This window comes from Cygnus atratus, chromosome 1 (genome assembly GCF_013377495.2).
Source record: "Cygnus atratus isolate AKBS03 ecotype Queensland, Australia chromosome 1, CAtr_DNAZoo_HiC_assembly, whole genome shotgun sequence".
NCBI classification, from domain to species: domain Eukaryota; kingdom Metazoa; phylum Chordata; class Aves; order Anseriformes; family Anatidae; genus Cygnus; species Cygnus atratus.
The window spans coordinates 52595970-52615080 of record NC_066362.1 but is presented as its reverse complement, the minus strand read 5'-3'; the positions used below and the strand labels follow the sequence as shown (position 1 = coordinate 52615080).

Sequence of the window (19111 nt, the reverse complement as noted above, 5' to 3'; positions counted from 1 at the left end):
AAAATTTTTTGTATGCCTATACAGTACTTTTGTCTCTTACTCACTCAGTGTGTCAGAGAAAACTCAAGATAATACCAGGGTAAGAAGAGGAAAGGGGGCTGGATGAAAAAGACAGGGATATAAAAGAAATCAGACTTCGGTAGTTTTGCTGTTCTGAGCGCAAGCTGATAATCTTCTGGCTTTCCATTGATATACAAAATATATGCCTACAAGCCTTCATTTCTGTTGAATAGAAAAATTCTTTGAATTCTACTGAGTCTGAGTAAAAGGAATTTAACTGAAATGATGGTTAGAATATTGATTGCATAAACTTACCTACATATACCTGTGAAAGTAAAGGAGGTTTATTTAAATGAAAGTGTTTGCTACAAAGTATGTATACACGAATGCTTATGCAAAAATGGATCGCCAATTCTTAACATTTCTAAACAGTATTTTGAATGCAATTGAATTCTCTTTTACTTTATTTTATTGCTTTGTTTTGTTTTGTCTCACAAAACCATGAACTATCCTACAGAAACTGTAAAATCTTACATCATCATTTTAATTTTTCTCTTATACCATCTTGTTCTTTCCCTGTGTTGGTTACTCCCACATCCAGCATGGAAACTAACTGGTAAATGGAGTAGGCTTTGATACAATTAAACCCCAAATTAATCCAATATTTTAAGCATAAACTCTGAAGAGGTATCTTGCAAGTTCAGCCCTTCCTTGCCATGCAGTACTATGGGAGCCTTTTACAAAAAAAAAATAAAAATTGTAAGTAATGGAAAAATATATCTTTGTGTGCTTACAAGAGGCCAGCTGGATTTACTGTTTCTAGGTTTTAGGATGTACCTTTAAAACAGAAACAGTCATTTAGTAGATCTTTAGAAAGAAAGCACCCTTACCATCATTTCTGATTACCGTGTTTTTGGCATCATAGATCATAAGTCTATTTTAACCTCACATACTTTTTATTGTTTCTTAGCATTTATGTCTCAGTATTAGATACAAATTAATTAGCACGTGCAACTGTACTCTGTACTTTTGTACACAGCAAAAACAAATCAAAGTGCTATCTGATTGAGGAACAAATTATTAAAGATTAACTCTCAATTTTAGATGGGTAATGATCAAGGAGAGAAGCTACATAAACAGAAGTGTTTGATCTCTGTTTCCTTCTTCTTCATCAAGAAACTGTCTTGCACTAAAATGTGCTGTTATTTAGCAGTTGTCTATTGATGTGTTAAAACCTAGTGAATTTAGCAGATTAGGTGAATGGCTGATTTCAGTAACACATTTTTATTTTCTGACTGTTATACCTTTGCAGCAGTTCTGAGTTGCAGCTATTTCTGCCATTCAGGAGAATTTAAACTGCATGAATTTAGATTACATAATTACACAATCTCATTTTGAAGGTTTGCCTGATTCAGAATGTGTCATTTGCCATTTTGTTCAAATGTGACAATTATGCAACCATAAATTCCTGCATTTTTAGAAAATAGCAAACATGTAATAAAGACCAAATGATAAGATGCTTAATATGGAAAAGGAGGATAAAAATAATACAAGCCATCAGTCACATGTATTACAGAGAACCACTGATTTCATATGATGAACAGATTTTGGCAAACTGTAATTCACTGGAAAGATCTGTTTTTTCTTTGGCTTGCCCTCTCTCCACCCAACACCTGGGAAACAATAAGTTTCTAGCTAACCTGTATCTTTAATGAATAAATGATTATTATTTATTATTTTTAAAACAAAGAAACCCACCTCTTACAATTAGTGTTGGGTTGGTGTTTCAGCACTCCTTTAGATATGGGTTAAAATGGGTTTGCTCTACTGACGTTTTCTCATGTCCAAATATGTAGAAGTGAAACTGCCTGTGACCCAGCCTATCATGAAGATAATATCTTTGGCTTGGAATTTAGGAAACCTGAATTCAGGCTGAGGACTTGAGTTCTCGTTTGCAAGCTGTTATTTATTTATTTATTTATTTATTTATGAAAGCCTCATGAAAAACTCGAGAGGATTTTGGATCCTGACATCTCTGAAAGCAGTTGAGACTTTCATAGTAATTTCCGTGTGGAAAGTATTTCAGCTGTTGTTTTATACTATATGTGTAGATTATATTACAATATTATATTACAATTGTATACAACTGTAATAAGGTAGTTTGTACTTCAAAAATACACATCAAGCGGCCGTCTGTAAATAACTTCTCTGACATCTTGAGGCTACACTGCAGGTAATTTTAACAAATAAATCTCAAATTCAAGTTCTTAGAGTTATGTAATACTGCTGACTTCAGCTAGATTTTATAGGATTTAAATCAGCGTAAACTGAGATCTCTTTCCATGCCTTTAAGAAATCCCAGTATTTTAATACAGCAAAGTACCAAGGACAGAGCTGTAGGAAAACGTTTGCTCTTCCAAAATAGGCAATGATTAGTAGATGAAAAACAAGCTACTTTTTAATGCATTTTCAGCCTTTGATGGTTGTTACCTAAAGCTCAGGGTTTCTTTTACTTTGTTTAAAATTGTTGCTAATTCCTGCCTAAAGTAAAATTGCTTATCAGTTACAAGACAGTTTTTTATTTATTATTCCATTTATATTTAGGCCAAGTTCTGCTGCTTAGAGTATTCTTTTGTTGCCTATCCTAGTAATCTATGTTACCTTGAGTTTCTCAGATTTTAAGTGTTTGCCATCTCACATAAATATTGAATATGTTTTTAAAATGGTACTAATTGACTGCATTTTGGGAGCATACAGTGCTCCATAAAGGATATATTTCTAACAAACAGCCCTCCCCTTGCTTCTCTCCCCAAGTATCTCATTTTGCTTTCAGGGATAGGTTTGGGTGTACAAGTTTATCATTCAAATAAAAAGTACCTTCCAGTACCTAAAGCAGGCCTACAGGAAAGCTTGAAGAGGGACACTCTTTTATCAGGGAGTGTAGTGATAGGACAAGGGGTAACAGCTTTAAACTAAAAGAGGGCAGATTTAGATTAGATATTTGGAAGAAATTCTTTTCTCGGCGGGTGGTAATGCACTGGCATGGGTTGCCCAGGGAAGCTATGGATGCCCCATCCCTGGAGGTGTTCAAGGCCAGGTTGGGCTGGATGGGTCTTTGGGCAACCTGGTCTGGTGGGAGGTGTTCCTGCTCATGGCAGGGGGTTGGACCTGGGTGGTCTGTAAGGTCCCTTCCAACCCAAACCATTCTGTGATTCTATAAAAGGCCCCTTCTGTGCATGGTTCTGTCCAGCTCTCATCCTATAGCACTGCTGAGGCACATGGTGGGGACAGGCACCTTGCCTGGGGGTGCTGGCACAGCGCACAATCGCCCAGCACCCAGAGGAGGGGGAAAGGCAGGGGCAGTGCCGTTCCTCATCCTGACAGCCGCCCTCCCTCTGTCCAGGCAGCAGGGCTGGTAACAGTTGATGTTGTGCTGAATGATGGAAACCCCAACTAAGTGACACAGCAGCAGAGAACAGAATTATCTGCTGACCAATTGGCTTGCATTTGAAAAGCTTTTCCCTAGAATTAGAAGAAAATGACAGAGTTATGACTGTGTTGTCTGCAAAGGGAATGGCCGTTCTGTGTTACTGCCTACTGGGTATGTTTGGCTTATTAGCAATTACTGAAAGTGGGATTTATGTGCCATTTACATATTTGCTAACAGGATGTTATTGGAAAACATTAAACATTCCCTGTTTGCACTGTTTAATGATTGGCTTTTTTGTTAATGGAACCTAGTTGTAGACTCTTACAAAAGGTTAGCACTCATTTGGTTGAGTAGTTAAATGACTTAATAGCTTAAAAAAAAAGACAAAACAAAAAAAGCCTTAATTAAGTAGCAGACTTAATGGCTTCATGCACTGCACTGCTGTAGCATCCATACCTGTCTTTCTACCCATTAGTTTTGCAAATGACAATGAAAGAGTTGCCTTAAGCAAAGCACATCTTTTATTGCCACGTGGCTGCCTGGCTGGAGACACACCTTTGTGGGGAATCAAGAGAGTTCTCTTCCATCTCATCTTTGTTGCCAGTGTAGGTAAATATGTATATATATATGTATATCCAGGTAGATATAGTGGAAATCAATGGGGGATATATGGGCCAAAATAATAACTAATGGGCCAAAATAATAACTAATGGGCCAAAATAATAACTAATGGGCCCTGTATTAGCTGTTATCAACCAGTATACAAAATTGATTAAACTATTTCAATATTACACCTGGCATGAAAGTTTAATACATATTTAATTAACGTACATGTTTACCTTGATGGCAGTTATGGTTCTCGTGTATTGTAAATGATCGCTTTATGCCAGCTTTAGTAACTGAGGAGTTTGCTTTCTAAGCAGAGCAACTGGTTTTAACAGGACTACACTGGAAATAAAATAATATGTAACTTGAGGGAAGCAGTAGGCTGTATACTGCCTGTTTGTATTTTGTGTCTACTTTTCAGTCCCTGAAAATACTTTTTTTTTCCATTAGTATTCAGTGACTTTACATCAAAAACAAGGCAGAGAAGGAAGACAGGAAGATTTTTTCAAGTTGTTGGTCAAGAAAGATAGCTGAAAGGAGGCAGCTTAAAGAATTCAGGATGGTTGCACAGAAGAACTAGATTTGGGAATATGTTTTGCTGCATGCATTTAAATAAGTAGCTCTATCTATAGGGGTGATGTGCAGCATTTCTACATAACCAGGATCTACTTTTTTTCTTTTTCCTCCAACTAGGAAAACAGGGTTCTGAGATGCTTTCTAAGTCACTGCATGAGGTCTGCTACTGCTGCAAGCAGTCAGCTCATATCCTCCATTTCATAAATGATCCATACTCCACTGTAAAATTAGCTAGAAGCAACATAGGCAAAACAATCCTGTTGTAAGGCTGTGAATCTTGCTGCTGTGATAGTTAAAACTTGTCTTCTAATTCATCCTAAATTAATTCATGGTCAATTTATACCCGTTTACTTTGTGTCCTGTGGTTTAAGTAGCTTTTTCTTTTCCGAGTAATTTCATCCTCGTGTATTTCCAGAGAGAAACTTCCAAAGTACTTGTTTTACTAAGCTAAAGGAGTCATTGACTTTTCCCCCCTTCTCTCATCTGGTAGACTTCACATTTGTACAATTATGTGAATAAACTTTCTTTGAACAAAAGTTGTGTGTTTCAATTAATGTTTTAATTTATGTGCCTTACATCTGGGAAATGAACTGGGGGGTGGGGGGGGGAAGAGCTTTGAAACTGCAAACTTGAAGCAACTGGTCCTGTGGTTTGTTTTCTGGGGGTTACTTGGGGTTATGCTCTTTTCTTTATTTAACTGGGTAACTCTAGCAACTGTGGAAAGTTTATTAAAAAGTGTCAGAAGCCTTTAAGCTCTTCTGTATTCATCCAAGTTTACCACTTGAGTTTACTCTCTTGTATCAAGCATCCTTATTGCAAGGACATGCTTTCCTATGTTTATTCTCATGTAAAGAAGAAGGCAGGCTTTGTATTCTGTAACTACAAAAGGTAGGTACATACTTAATGCACACCAATTGCCCTGCTCCATCACTGGCTTTTGGTCAGTATTTTGCACTGTCCTGCTTTTGTATTCTTTCTATCCACTTCTTATCCCTTCTCCCAGCAATCTCTGAAGAGTAGTTATCATTTTATTAGCATCATTATCAGTAAACAAAGAAAGGGAATGGCATGTCAAGAGCAGATCCTCTCCTGGCTGTGGGAGGAAGTTCCTTACATGGCCATCTGCCCCGGCTTCTGGGAGCTATCGGAGGCTTGGTGGTGTCCGCAAGGTGTGAGCTCCCACTGAGGGACATTTCTTCTTTTGCATCTAGAAATTGGTCATTCAGAACAAACATGTTTTTGTTTGTTTGTTTTTGTTTTTGTGCCTGCTTTTATTTTAAACAGAAGTGTCAATGTGAGATAAAAAGCAACTGTCTCTTTTAAAAAGAGATGGACTAGAAGTAGATATTTGCTAAACTTCAGAATATGCCCTGAACTTCTAAAAGATGTCTTCAATGTAGTAAAGCATAATAATAAGCATGAAAAACAAATAAGAAATTGTTTTGATTGTGGAGATGGATACATTTAGAAGCCAAATTATAAAGCTTTGACTAAACAGTTGATCTCCCCCCCACCAAAAAAAAAAAAAAAAAAAAAGATGGAAACATCCATGCACCAAACTTTTTTGGAAAGAGTTTGTCATTTTTATAGACTCATCATTCTTCCATTATCACTCCTTGTCAGGTGAATGGAAAGGAACTTCTTTTTGTCTAAGAGATGTTTGAAAGCCAATAGAAGAGGAAGCACAGGCTCCATCTGCCATTGCCATTTTCTGACTTTATCCCTAGCAATCAGCTGGAGGGGAAAGAAGGAAGAAACTGGGACTATCAAAATATGTCTGAACAAACAGATATGAAGAACTTCAAGGGGTCATGGGCTTTCATTGTTAAAGCCTGTGGCTCTTGCTTCATCTACTTCTTTCCATGCTTCTCTGTTCTGTAGCTGGTCGGCTCATTTCTTGCAATGATAGCATACTTTGGTAATTATGCAGTGATTAGTTCCCAGTTTATGACTGGGAACTTCATAGAATCAATCACAGAATGGTTTGGATTGGAAGGGACCTTAAAGACCACCCAGGTCCAACCCCCCTGCTATGGGCAGGGACACCTCCCACTAGACCAGGTTGCTCAAAGACCCATCCAGCCTGACCTTGAACACCTCCAGGGTTGGGGTATTCAGAGCTTCTCTGTGCGACCCGATCCAGTGTCTCACCACCCTCTGAGTAAAGAATTTCTTCCAAATATCTAATCTAAATCTGCCCTCTTTTAGTTTAAAGTCATTACTCCTTGTCCTATCACTACACTGCCTGACAAAAAGTCCTCTCCAGCTTTCTTGTAGGCCCTGTTTAGATACTGGAAGACCACTAAACTCCAACACTCGTCTCCCATGGGCGGCGGCTCCCCCCAGATCCCCTGCTCCTGCGTGGGCTCCTCTCCACGGGCTGCAGCTCCGGCCCGGGGCCTGCTCCTGCGGGGGCTCTCCATGGGCTGCAGCCTCCTCCAGGCCACATCCACCTGCTCCACCGGGGGCTCCTCCACGGGGGGGCTGCAGCGTGGAGACCTGCTCCATGTGGGACCCATGGGCTGCAGGGGGACAGCCTGCTCCACCAGGGGCCTCTCCACAAGCCGCAGGGGAACTTCCGTTCTGGTGCCTGGGGCACCTGACCTCCTTCTGCACTGACTGTCCTCAGGGCTGCATCTCTCAGTTTTCTCACTCCTCTCCCAGCTGCTGTTGTGCAGCAGTTTTTTCCCTTTCTTAAATCTGCTCTCCCAGAGGCCCAACCATTGTCACTCACTGGCTCGGCTCTGGCCAGCAGCGGGTCCCTTTAGGAGCCGGATGGAGCTGGCTGTGATCTGATATGGGGCAGGTGCTGGGCTCTGCTCACAGACGCCACCCCTGCAGTCCCCTGACTATGAAAACCTTGCCACATAAGCCTGAGATGAGGATAACAGTATTCTGCTGACAGTTGTTTGTGTTCAACATCTCAGCTTCTTTAGAAAGGACTTCAAGTGCTGAACTGGCTCTTCTGTTAGTATTAGCTATAATGACCTCTTTGCAACCACATGGTGAAGTATGTGCTTCCTTCAGACACTCACTTGAGCATATCTCTTCACCTCATGTTTTTCTTCATAACAGTGAAAAATTTTCAGGGTCAGCTGCTTTTACAGGCAACCAAGGATTCCCTGCAAGTTGCCTTATTTTCACATTGGTAGAGTGGTCGTAGGGAGCTTGAAGACTGAGGTCTTTGCTCTTCTCCTACAGGCCATGCTGCCTGCCCAGAGCAGCTTGGGCAGTTGAGCTGTGTGGCAGCAGGGCTGAACCATGCGCTTGCTTCTTGGGACCTCTGTCTGCCTCTCAGATGAAACACATGGCTGAAACTCTGCATGATTCTGGTCTTGGGGATAGCTTAGGTGCTCTGAAATGCAACGGTGGAATGGAGAATGTAGGACCTGAAGACTTGCAGATTTTCTTGAAGTGATCTTTAAATAAATAGTAGTTTCTGATATGATTCTGAGGCTAGCCTCTTTAGTATTTTGCTCAAAAAAGGATGTTTGTAAATAATGATGTTATTGCACTTACAGAAATGCGACAAAAACAAATATGAAGTGATTACTAATTTATATTCCTTCTGTGTAGTGAACAAGACAGTAGTCCTGTGGAAGTAACAGTGAACAATAATGCAGTTGGAGACCGTGACTGTAATACATATACTAAGAAGAGGAGTAGAAAATTTCACTGGCAGTGTTAATTTTGGCAGTAATTAAATTTAAAGTGTTTAATTTTAGTTGCATTTTGTGAGTAATTAGAGGTTACTGAGCATATTTATATGCCTGCATCATCCTGTTCAAGCTTAACGCTAGAGAGAATCTGATTTTTCATCTGGGAAGTGAAATATATCATCTCTTTAAGCTTTTTTAATATTCACTGTAATTTCAGGAATGCTTTGCCCGTTTAATGCAAGCTTCATCATCTTAACTTTTTATCTATTTAAATAAGTATTTATATCTTCTTTAGCAAACATCCAATCCAGTTCTCTCTCAGACCCCCCCCCCAAGTGTTAATTTTATTCAATAAAAAAAAATCTATTTTTGAAATTTTCTTTCAGCCTTTTCCTGACTTCATTTAATCTGAAACCAAAACTAGAGACTCATAAATCTAGTCAGCTTGTACTGTCAGAAGCCACAGGGAAAACCAGCAATCAGTCAGGATGAATTTCACAAGAAGAGGCAGTTTCATGCCTCATAAAGGTTTTTAGGTTATATCCATCTTTTTTTTTTTTTTTAATTTGGTTTTGTTTGTACCAAATCCCATAACAAATACTAATTGAAACACTAATTATTTGTTGAAATTCAGTTCTCAGTCATGCATCCAAACAGCTTGTGTTTATATAAATATATGTGTAGGAGTATGTGTGTGTGAGAGAGAGAAAATGAATGAATGAATGTCTGTTAATGGAACAAAAAAAAATCTGGAAGAGAAGAAGAGAAAAAAAACACACCTTAAGGTACCAAGTAATTAATTAAGAGTGCAAGTACTAGGGCATGTAGTAAACAGAGAAGATAAATCTAGTAATAATGATAAATAAAAGTGCTTTTAATCAAAAAAGCATAAATATCATATGCTTACCTAGGTAATTTATCTTGTTCAAATTGACTAATTGCTGTATTACTTCTTTTAATATGTGAAAATAATTATTCCAGAACTAAGAAAGGATTTTTTTATATAAATTTGTCTCAAAATCACGTATAAGAATGCTTTTTTAAGAAAGTAAGAAACAACTTAAGTGTCAGACCATGCAACTCAGCTTTATGCTAGTTCTGTTGCTCTCAGTAGAAAATGGGATCAATCTATCATTAAAAATAATTTTCCTTTGAATAACTGCAGCTATAAAAAATGTAGACAAAACAAATATTTGTAGACTAAAGTTCTAGAAAATTTAGAAATTATTATTATTGTCCTAAAGACCATACGTCTTGCCACCCGCAAGACACTTAGCATAATGCTTGCAGTTAAAAACCTTGGTGCCATGCCAAAAAGTATCCCGAAGGTTATACATTACCTCGTTGCTCAAATTTCTGTTGGTCAAGGACCAACAGAAAGTAAGTCCGTTTTACTGCCTAATCTGGGTCTAGTGGACAGATACTGTTTCAAACATGAGGACACATGGTACTGATGGGGAGAGAGAGTACAGAAAAAAGAGGGTATATTTGTCCATTTTGTTAAATTCTAACCCAATGATAGGAAGTAAAAAATATTTGTTTCTTCCCCTGAAGTCTAGTGCTTCAATTAAAATGGTTTTCCTGAGATTTTGGAGGGAAAAGTTTCTCTGATTGGTAAAGGAAATACCAATCCAACCACTTTGCAGTTTGAAAAGCTATCATCAGATAAAAGCATAAGGAAGAAGACAAAAATGCTGTGGGTTAGAGAAACTAAAAATTGAGATGATAACCCTCTGCTCCCTCTGCCTTCTAAAAGAAATAGCTACATTTATTTTTTCCTGGATACTTTAAGGTATATAAAGAGGGTCACCCTACCTGCTAATAATGTCTGGGTCCAAATTTAAAATTACTAATGATTAAGGATTTTCTTACCTTTGTGATATTAAGGCATTTGTGTATGCTTCTTCATATCATCAATGATGTCCAGACCACTTCTCAGTAATTTCTGTATGACAGCATTTTCTGTAATTTCTGTATTCTGCTGTGATTTGTAATTCAGAAGGATGCTTGTCATAAAAGCTTTAATTAAAGCTCTTGAATTATGAAACTAACTGAGAAAGAAGAGGAATTAGGTATCATTTTTGATATCTTTTAAGTTATTAAATTTGTTTGGAATAGAAAGAAGACAGAGAAAAAATGAACTGATGTACGTGCTTAGCCCTGCAGTGAATAATCTAATGAAATTGCTCAGCAAGGACTGGTTAAGGTAATGTGTGTGAAGTGTTAGGTGGTCAACTTTATTGTGCATTTGAAAAAGGTCTGTTTAGTTCACATCAAGGAGAGAAGACAGGCTAAACATGACTGGAATAGCTGCAGATAACTCCAGCATACTCCAACTGCTTAAAAAAAATCTCAGACTCTAGCATTTTCTCAAATGAGTAAAAGAATATCCTTGTTTCCAGGGAAGCCAAAAATACTGCATTTAACATCTTTGGTAAAGTCATATAAATGTATCTGATGTATATTAATTAATCCTGTTTTTAGAGATAATACTTTTCCCACTAAATTGTTAGTAGCTTGCAGGTTTATTATATCTCTGTCATCATATTTGTTACTTTAGTTCTGTTTTTAATATTTTTGTTTCATATGAGATAAGGAGACATAAAGTACATTTTGAAGTTACTCTTTGAATAACCTTCCTCTCTTTTTTCTTTTGTCCTTATTCAGAGGATTACTGCTTCAGGAAAACAGCAGATTTTCAGAGGCATTGCATTACTATAAACTGGCAATTGGTAGCAGGCCCACATTAGCCTGTAAGTATTTCAGCTATACAAGCTTGCATAATATTGACTATTGTTTTTTAAGGACATCTTCCTACTTTTTAATAACACTTTTTTCTCCTCAGAATTTTTTTTTCATTCTGAAAGTAGGAGGAGAAATTGTGTACTTTTCAGCTGAAAGCAAGTGTTTATTTGTCAAGAGCTATGCTCACTGTGGTGCAGGGAAGAAGCAGATAGGGATATAACACTGAACAGCGTTGGTAGACCATAAAACACTTCTGATCAGGGGTGGTGAGCCATAGATGCTATTGCACAAGTATACAGGTTCCATTTTGTGTTTCATAAAGCCAGTCTCAGATTTTTATAGTATGTGGTGTGACTGAATAATACAAATATTTTTGAGGTCTTTTCATTTTTCCTTTCTTGCCTGGGGGACATGGGAAATAATTCATAAGGTGTTGCCCATGATTGGTTCCAACATTAAGTGAACACTTTTAAAATGCTTTTTTTTATTATTTAGCTGAAGTATTGAATCTTACATATATGTGTGTGTGTACACATGTATATATCTTCATAAGAAACAACATTTCAAGCAATGACACCACATGCTTGATACAGTCCTAATAAGAGGAATGAAGCAGAGCACACTGCTTAGTCAGCGTTTCTTTTTCTTTTTCCTCAATCTTTGTAGTCACTCTTCTTTCCTTGTTTCTGAACTTTCACCTCTTACCTGTTCTTCTTTGCACCAATGATTGATCTATATTATATGAAAGCCAAATTAGATAATCATGGAATTGCTTTCTGATATTACTTCAAAGTAAGCTGAAGACCAAGTAAAACATAACGGAACCCTATTAAAATATAACATTTCTTTCCATCTTCACAGCTGCCTATTTAAATACTGGTATCATCCTAATGAACCAAGGGAAGACAGAGGAAGCCAGGAGGACTTTCCTGAAGTGTTCAGAGATCCCTGATGAAAATTTGAAGGATCCTCATGCTCATAAAAGCTCTGTTACTAGCTGTCTTTATAACTTAGGAAAACTTTTTCATGAACAAGGACACTATGAGGTAACACTCCAGATTCTTCTACAATATTATAAAATCTCCATACGGAAATAATACCCATTGCTTCCATCCAGACTTTCAAAATACAACACAGGGACCAACTGAGTGAATTTCACCAAATGATTAGCATTCTCTACAGAGGGTATTTGTACTCTACAGCCATGGGTGTGAAGATGTTAATTTGCAGTGTGATGTTCTGGTGTCAGAATGAGTATTAGCAATGATCACATCTGTTATGTGCTAATTCATTCTTTTTGGCTTTGCCCTCACTGCTGGTATGAAAAGGATCAGCTGAGCTAATGTGTACTGGCTTTTTACTTCAAAATAGAGTAGACCATCTTTCAAATTATTAAAAAGCCTTTATGGTTGCTACTGAGTCTCCAAAAATAAGATCTATTTGGAACAATTCAAAACGTCAGTGATTGGAAGCATTCCAGTGTGTGCTATTTTCAGATAACTTAAGTGCTACAGAGATTGAATTTTTTAAGTGTAGTCAGACACTGCACTCAACCCCATCCCATCTCATTTATGTGTGCACTTGAGACAGTTGTGATTCCTCTCCGTTCTCCCTAGTGAAATTATTAAAACTGGTCATTTGCTTGAGTTTTGACCTCTTGCAGTATTCGAAAGAAAGTAGTTCTCTTTTTTGCATTCCTAAGCATACTTCAGAACAGGAGTTACACATGGTTTTGATCCATATAACTCTTTCTGACTGTGACAGTTAACTCAGCTGTTTAAGATTAGGCATGCACAAGCCCTATGGATTCTCTGTCATCTGTCTGCTGAATCCAGCTCTGTCGGATGGCAGTTACTATTTGGTTAAAACACAGGCACAGAGAGCTGATACATCGATAAAGATAAGAGAACAGCAACATATTGCCTGCATGGCCGATAGAGTGTAGAGGTGGAGTGGAATGCCTGGGAGGTGCAAGAGATTGTAAGAATTTAAAACATCAGGTTTCTGCCTGGTGGTCATGGCAGCCTGACCCAGGCTTGGTCATACACTTAGATTTTTTCAAGCATATTTCAGCCTTCACAAGCTGTGACTTTTTGATGGGATGATGTGGAAAAAGGTGCAGAGCTAACAGATAAATCAGTAAGCATCCTAAGTGCTGAATGAGTCATAAATACTTGATCAAGTAATTCACAGCACATTAGTGAAAGGAATAGTTTTGGCACTTCTATCTATAGTCCATCTCATTCTTTCTGTGTAGCAGAATTTCAGTTGTGTGGATTATATTCTGCTATTACTTGGTGGTAGATAATGATTTCTTTATTTTTACATCACTTACTGTAGCTCAGTCATCTGAAAATCCTTTGTCTGCCATTTAGTATTATTCCATATTGTCTACCAGCCTATAGAATTTTATGTATATTTATAAACCTGTGAGTCTTTGAAGGGTTTAAAAAAACGTTCCTTTTATTTTCACCTGGGAAAGGGGATGTTTGATTGCAACTAATTTGATCTCTTGCCAATAAGCTTCACTGAATTTGGTAAAACTTTTGTATATGAGAAATGTGAGCTTGCTGTGATATATATGATGCAGATGTGCTTTCTTCTTCTGTACCCCCTCATTTGGGGAGAATAGTTTTTGTTTAATTTATATACAAGGCTGCTTTTGAAACTGGTGCTTTACTAATGATTTGTCCCACCTGTGTGTCTCTTCAGGATGCCCTTACGGTTTACAAAGAAGCAATACAGAAAATGCCAAGACAGTTTGCACCACAGAGCTTATACAATATGATGGGTAAGTGTGGTGTTAGTGCTTCAGAAAGGCACTTGTGAAGTAGGGCAGGGTGAAACAAAAGACCATAGCCAGGCAACTGGGGCTCAAATTAGTTAGCTAATGAAAAAAAAAAATTGCCTTCAGTAGATGCTAGCCAAACCAGGTTCAGAGTGCTGGCAAATGCAATGCTGGATAAGGCACAATAAATGATTAGACTATCAGCTACTGGGGCATATAGCGGCTCCATATCTAAGAGTGTCCCATAAAGCACTTTTACATTTAGAATGCGTGGATTAGTCTCTTGTCCAGTTAGCTTGGAGACCTCATGTGCAATTCAGGTTTTTTAAACTCTTATTTATATAACTTTGAAACTAAGAAGAATTTGCATTTGCTTTTTAGAAAATGGAATGAAAAGTCACCTTCATTATAGCATAACGTAATTTAGTATGGGTGTTAGATGTTAAATTACCTTGTAAACCTTGTAAACACATTTTTTCAGGTTGTGACAAAAATGTGTTTCCCAGCTGATGTACTGTTAGGAAGAGGTCTGCAATGAGAGAATTTTTCTTATAGGACCAACCTATCTGTTCTTAAAATTTTTAGCAGAGTCCCTTGAGTACTATAAGAAACATTAATTTAACTGTGAGGTGTTTTTATGATTTCAATTTAACTTCAGCTCCTCAAATTCTCTGACACATCCTTACAAAGAATACCTTGAACAGATAACAGGAAAAAAAAAAAGAAAAAGAAAATATATATTATTTGTATTATTCAGATCTGTAAAGAAGAGGACAGGTTCTTGATTGTTCCAGAGATGTTTTAAGTGGAGTTATCTCTGAAGGGGCATGCAGTTCTTCTAACTAACCCCAGCTTCTGGCCAGTAGATTCTGTAAGCTCCTATTTGAAGAGTCATAAGATGCCTTTGAAATATTTTGAAATAGAGCAATAAAAAATGTAACTAGAAACCATTAAGATCAACAGGAAAGGTTATTTTTTTTTTCTCTTCCCCAGTGTTCAAAATGCAAGAGAGTGTGTTGGTTGACACAGTTGTCAAAGGAAGCACCGCTTGCTCTTTACTCATTTAGAAAATGTATCTTTTATTAGCTCTTTACAAGTTCTTGGGCACGGGAAATAATATTCTGAAACCCTAGTTATAAAGGATGGTCCATATTTGCAAATCTCTGTAAATGTTAAACTAAATGGTTGTCAGAGTGACAAATTATCTAAAGTCTGCAGTAGTATAAACACTTTCTTAGCAGTTCATACAGTTCAATGCAGTTACTTCTACCTAAATGATCTTTATCAGATCAATGCAAATGGCTAAAATTCCTAAAATGCTCAGGTTGATTACTGCACATACTCTTGTTCTTATAGAGTCTTAGCTGAACTATTGCTGTATCACTTTTATTTATCAGCATTTGCTGATAGATGTGATGGGGTTATCAACAGTCACCACTCTGTGGGAATTAAACATCTGCTTACTGTTGGTGTCCTGTAGTGACTTTTGATGTACTACAGTGCTCCAAGCAATCCCTCAGAAGTTTGATTGCCCTCTTTAGTGCAGATAAATATTTCATAATTCTGATAAAAGTGCTCCTTGGAAGTACAGAAATTACAAAATGAAAACCAATGCTGTTTCCCACATCATGGTTGTTTCATTACAAAACAGGCCTGCATCACCCTTTTTCTTTCCTGTGAATAGATGATTCTTTTAGAATCATGATGACCTAAAAAGTTCTTTACTATTTTACTTTTTTCCCATTGGTTACTTTTTTGGGTTCAGGAAGCCTTTCTCAGCTTCCTTTATCCTTTCCTCAGTCCACAAAGTTCAAGTTCACTCTGTTCCTGGGATTTGCATTTATTAACTCACAAAGCAACAGTGAACATAAAGACCAGCTCAGTCCTTTGCCTGGACTTGGCTGCTGCTACATGTCCTCCCTATGCTGCTCACTCAGCACATGTGCTGGGTTCTGCTTCCTTTAGGCAGCCGCTGACATGCCATGGATATCCTGGTGGCATAACAAGTCACGGCCAGCTGAGCTTATCTTAGCCCCTTTTGGGCTACTGCAGAGAGCAACAGGCTTTTTGGGGATCTGTAAAGTACCACTTCCCCTGGATGTAATATATATTTGTATTTGAGTTGCTGTTGTGATTGCAGCTTTTGCAGGGAAGCCAGAATTTGCTTCGCACTTGTTGCTGAGGTGTGGCTTACTGGCTCTACTACAAAGGTAATCCAAGAGGCTAGGTAGAGAGCCAGATGGTGACTTCAGCTGAACTCAGTGCTACTCTGTTAACAGCAGGTTTGTTTAAAGCTGTCCTGGATGTGTCTACATGATCTCACATGACTGCAGTTAGACGCATTGGGGCTGATTGTTCTCCCTTGCCTGTAATGGTGTAAAGGTTGGATGATAAGTCAGAGCTAGGTAGCTGTGTTCATTTTATGACGTGGAACGAAAATGATACCTCCGGGGAGTAATTTAGCCCATCGGTCTTAAACATCTATTTTAGATTATATGAATAATCATCTGCAAGCATACTTCTGTAAAAGGAGCTGAGATGACTAGCTTAGACTTGCTAGCTTGAGTTGGGTGAGGTATATCCTAAACACCTATTCAGTCACCTCTTTACATTGGGTGTGACGGGAACAAGGCAAACACATCCATTATCAGGACTGCCTCACTCTGCAATTCATACTGTACCACTGGGCAACAGAAGGCTGACTGGATTGTTTATTTCTGTTTTCCTGTTGAAGACAACATTATAAACACATTCACCATAACACTCCCTTTGATATACAGCATTGCATAAACTTGTCTGCCTACTTCTTTCTTTTAAACAGGAGGCTAGAGGAACTGAAATAGGCCAGTCCTCTCTCGTATACTTAGTGCCGCATGAAGCTGCCTCTGAGCTGTGCCAACTCACCATGTGCTCATTGCTGGGGAGGAAGGGGGAGAACCTGGGGTGCGCTCCCCACCTGTTCAGGAAGGAAGGGTCCTTCCCTGTCTCCACAAGACATGGGGAAAGGGTCTTCATGGCTTATCTTGAAATCCAAGAATGGTTACAATTTGAGGATTACCTGCTGCAGTTGTCATTATAATTGATGTATTCCAAGTCTCTGGCAATGGGTCTGCTTGGTTTAGTGTTAGATACTGGTATGCGATCTAAGAAAACAGTACTTCCTCTAATTTCAGATAACTATTTCATTGAAGATTTTCTGGAGGCTTTTTTCCCTGCATTGTGCAGATGAAATACTTGAAGTAGAATAAGCAGGAGATGAACTGTTTAAACTGAATTAGGGTTGGAGCTCCAGCACTCCAAGAGCTGTAGCATTAGCACTCCGGCAGTGTTAAGCCTTTACACCACCTGCTTTCCCTGTTTGTCTTACCGTTCTTTTCCTGCACTGGTTTCTACCGGCCTTTTGCTCTGCCAGACCCAGGAGCTCATTCCCCCAGTGTGCCAGTCTGCCCAGCTGACTCTCATTTCTTAAAACTTAGAGTAACTTGTCTCCTGAACAAAAAGAAGGGTTGGGCTTCAAGAAGCAAGACATCCATTTGACTTTGCATTTTATTCATTGTACAACAGGCAGAGCCAGAAGACCAGCATCAAATGTTCTAAGTTTGTGCATATGAAAAGTTGCAGGGTAGATTTTGGTCTCCTGTTGCTGTGATTTATTTTGCCAGGTGTGCAACAACTCAGCTAAGGAAACCATATGTTTCTCTGGCTTTGTACCAAGAAGTAAAACCTTTTTTTTTTTTTTTTTTTTTCCCTAAAAGAACACCAAACAGCTAAAAATTAAAACTCTAAAACTAGAATCAAAATAATTATTCAACAGGCTGTATAGGGTTGGCTTGATATTTATTTTCTCTATGTCATATTTCTTTGATGTAAATTAAAAAGTACATACTAAGGTTACACAGATTAATTTGCTTGGCATGACAACATGCACTACAAAGGCCAGAGTCCAGCTCAGCTCCATTAAATAGGTAATATATTTTGTTTAAAGTTTCAATTAAAACCTGGGGTCAAAAGATAAAATGGTCCCTGTGGGATCTTGAACACTTTAATGCCAATATTAGGATTGCTTAAGGATCAGCCTCTACTCTAGATGTCTTTTGCGTTCTTGAAATCTGATATTGTACAGTTGATTGTATTACATTGCTTTTAAAACCACATTGGCCCACCTGCTACAGTAATTCATACTCCTTGCCAGTGAAGTGGTGTGAGGTGGAGCATGGGGGCTTTATTTTAATATTGAACAGTAAGAAGATGTTGGGGTGACATTGTTCAGGATTAGACTGGGAAGATATTGTCATAAAGACAAACATCATGATCGCATTTCATCTGTCCTTGCCAACTAACATCTGAACGTCTATTTTCAAGTGCATTTAATGCAAAGTCTTGCAAACCTTTTTGATGAGAGAAATGCAAGTTAAGAAGAAACTAACGTTGCAGGAGTGAATATGGTTAATGACACAGTTTAGATTTCTTCTTGCTAATCTGCTACATTGCACATGGACAGAAAACAAATCATACGCTAGTGAAAGCCAGGTACAGAACAGGAAAGGGGAGCCAGATTTTACATCTGGTGCAGAGGTTTGCATCATAAGTATAAAGGCTTAGCATGTAGAGAGACTTTCTGTGTTGATGATTATAACATAACTATCACTTTATTTGATTATGCTTTGGGGTGGATGTGGCTGTTTGTACAAACCTGTTAACATTGTTAAGGCTCCTATCCCATTTGCCCCTTGCTCCCATTAAATGTTTTTTTATTGAATTACTTTTAAATATTGTTTAGAATTCCAAGAAACACTTTTGTTGGTTTAGTTTTACAGTTCATACTGTGCAAGACTTACTTTTTAAGAGCCAAAGATGATTAAGCTGTGAAATGCGTATCCCACTTCATAACTTATGCAGAGCATGTTACCTACACTTGTCTGAGCTCCAGTCATCAATGCACTCACTACGCATCTCACAAACATTTCCTGATAATTGCTTACTAAATGTGCATTTCAAACACTTTTTTCTTGAAAGATTGTCTTGGTTGGAAAAAAATGTTTTTTTGTTTGTTTGTTTTGTTTTTTTTCTTTCATATGTATATCTTATTTCATGTTCTAGAATGAGAATGGAGTCCACTCCAGTAGTAAGGGGTGTAAAAGGTTTTGCTTCTTTTTTCCCCCTCAAGCACCATCCTGCTGCTTTAACCCTAACCCTGTCCGAGACTTTGCAGACTACTGTAGTTCATATCTGCAGTCCAAAGCGTGAGTGTAAATCTCTGGGCTGATTGAGCTGTCTCCTGTTTTTTCACTTTGTTTTGTTTGAAGG

General features: G+C 38.1%; 1 protein-coding gene across 5 annotated transcripts in view; it reads left to right on the top strand.

Annotated features, from left to right (window-relative positions):
* The window catches only part of TMTC2 (transmembrane O-mannosyltransferase targeting cadherins 2), a 251985-nt gene that overhangs the window by 168892 nt on the left and 63982 nt on the right, over positions 1-19111 (top strand). For all 5 annotated transcript variants that reach the window (XM_035551768.2, XM_035551770.1, XM_035551771.2 and 2 more), the window contains exons 5-7: positions 10939-11024; positions 11878-12062; positions 13729-13807. In XM_035551768.2, coding sequence (XP_035407661.1) covers positions 10939-11024; positions 11878-12062; positions 13729-13807 — 350 coding nt within the window. The remainder of the gene's footprint in view (positions 1-10938; positions 11025-11877; positions 12063-13728; positions 13808-19111) is intronic.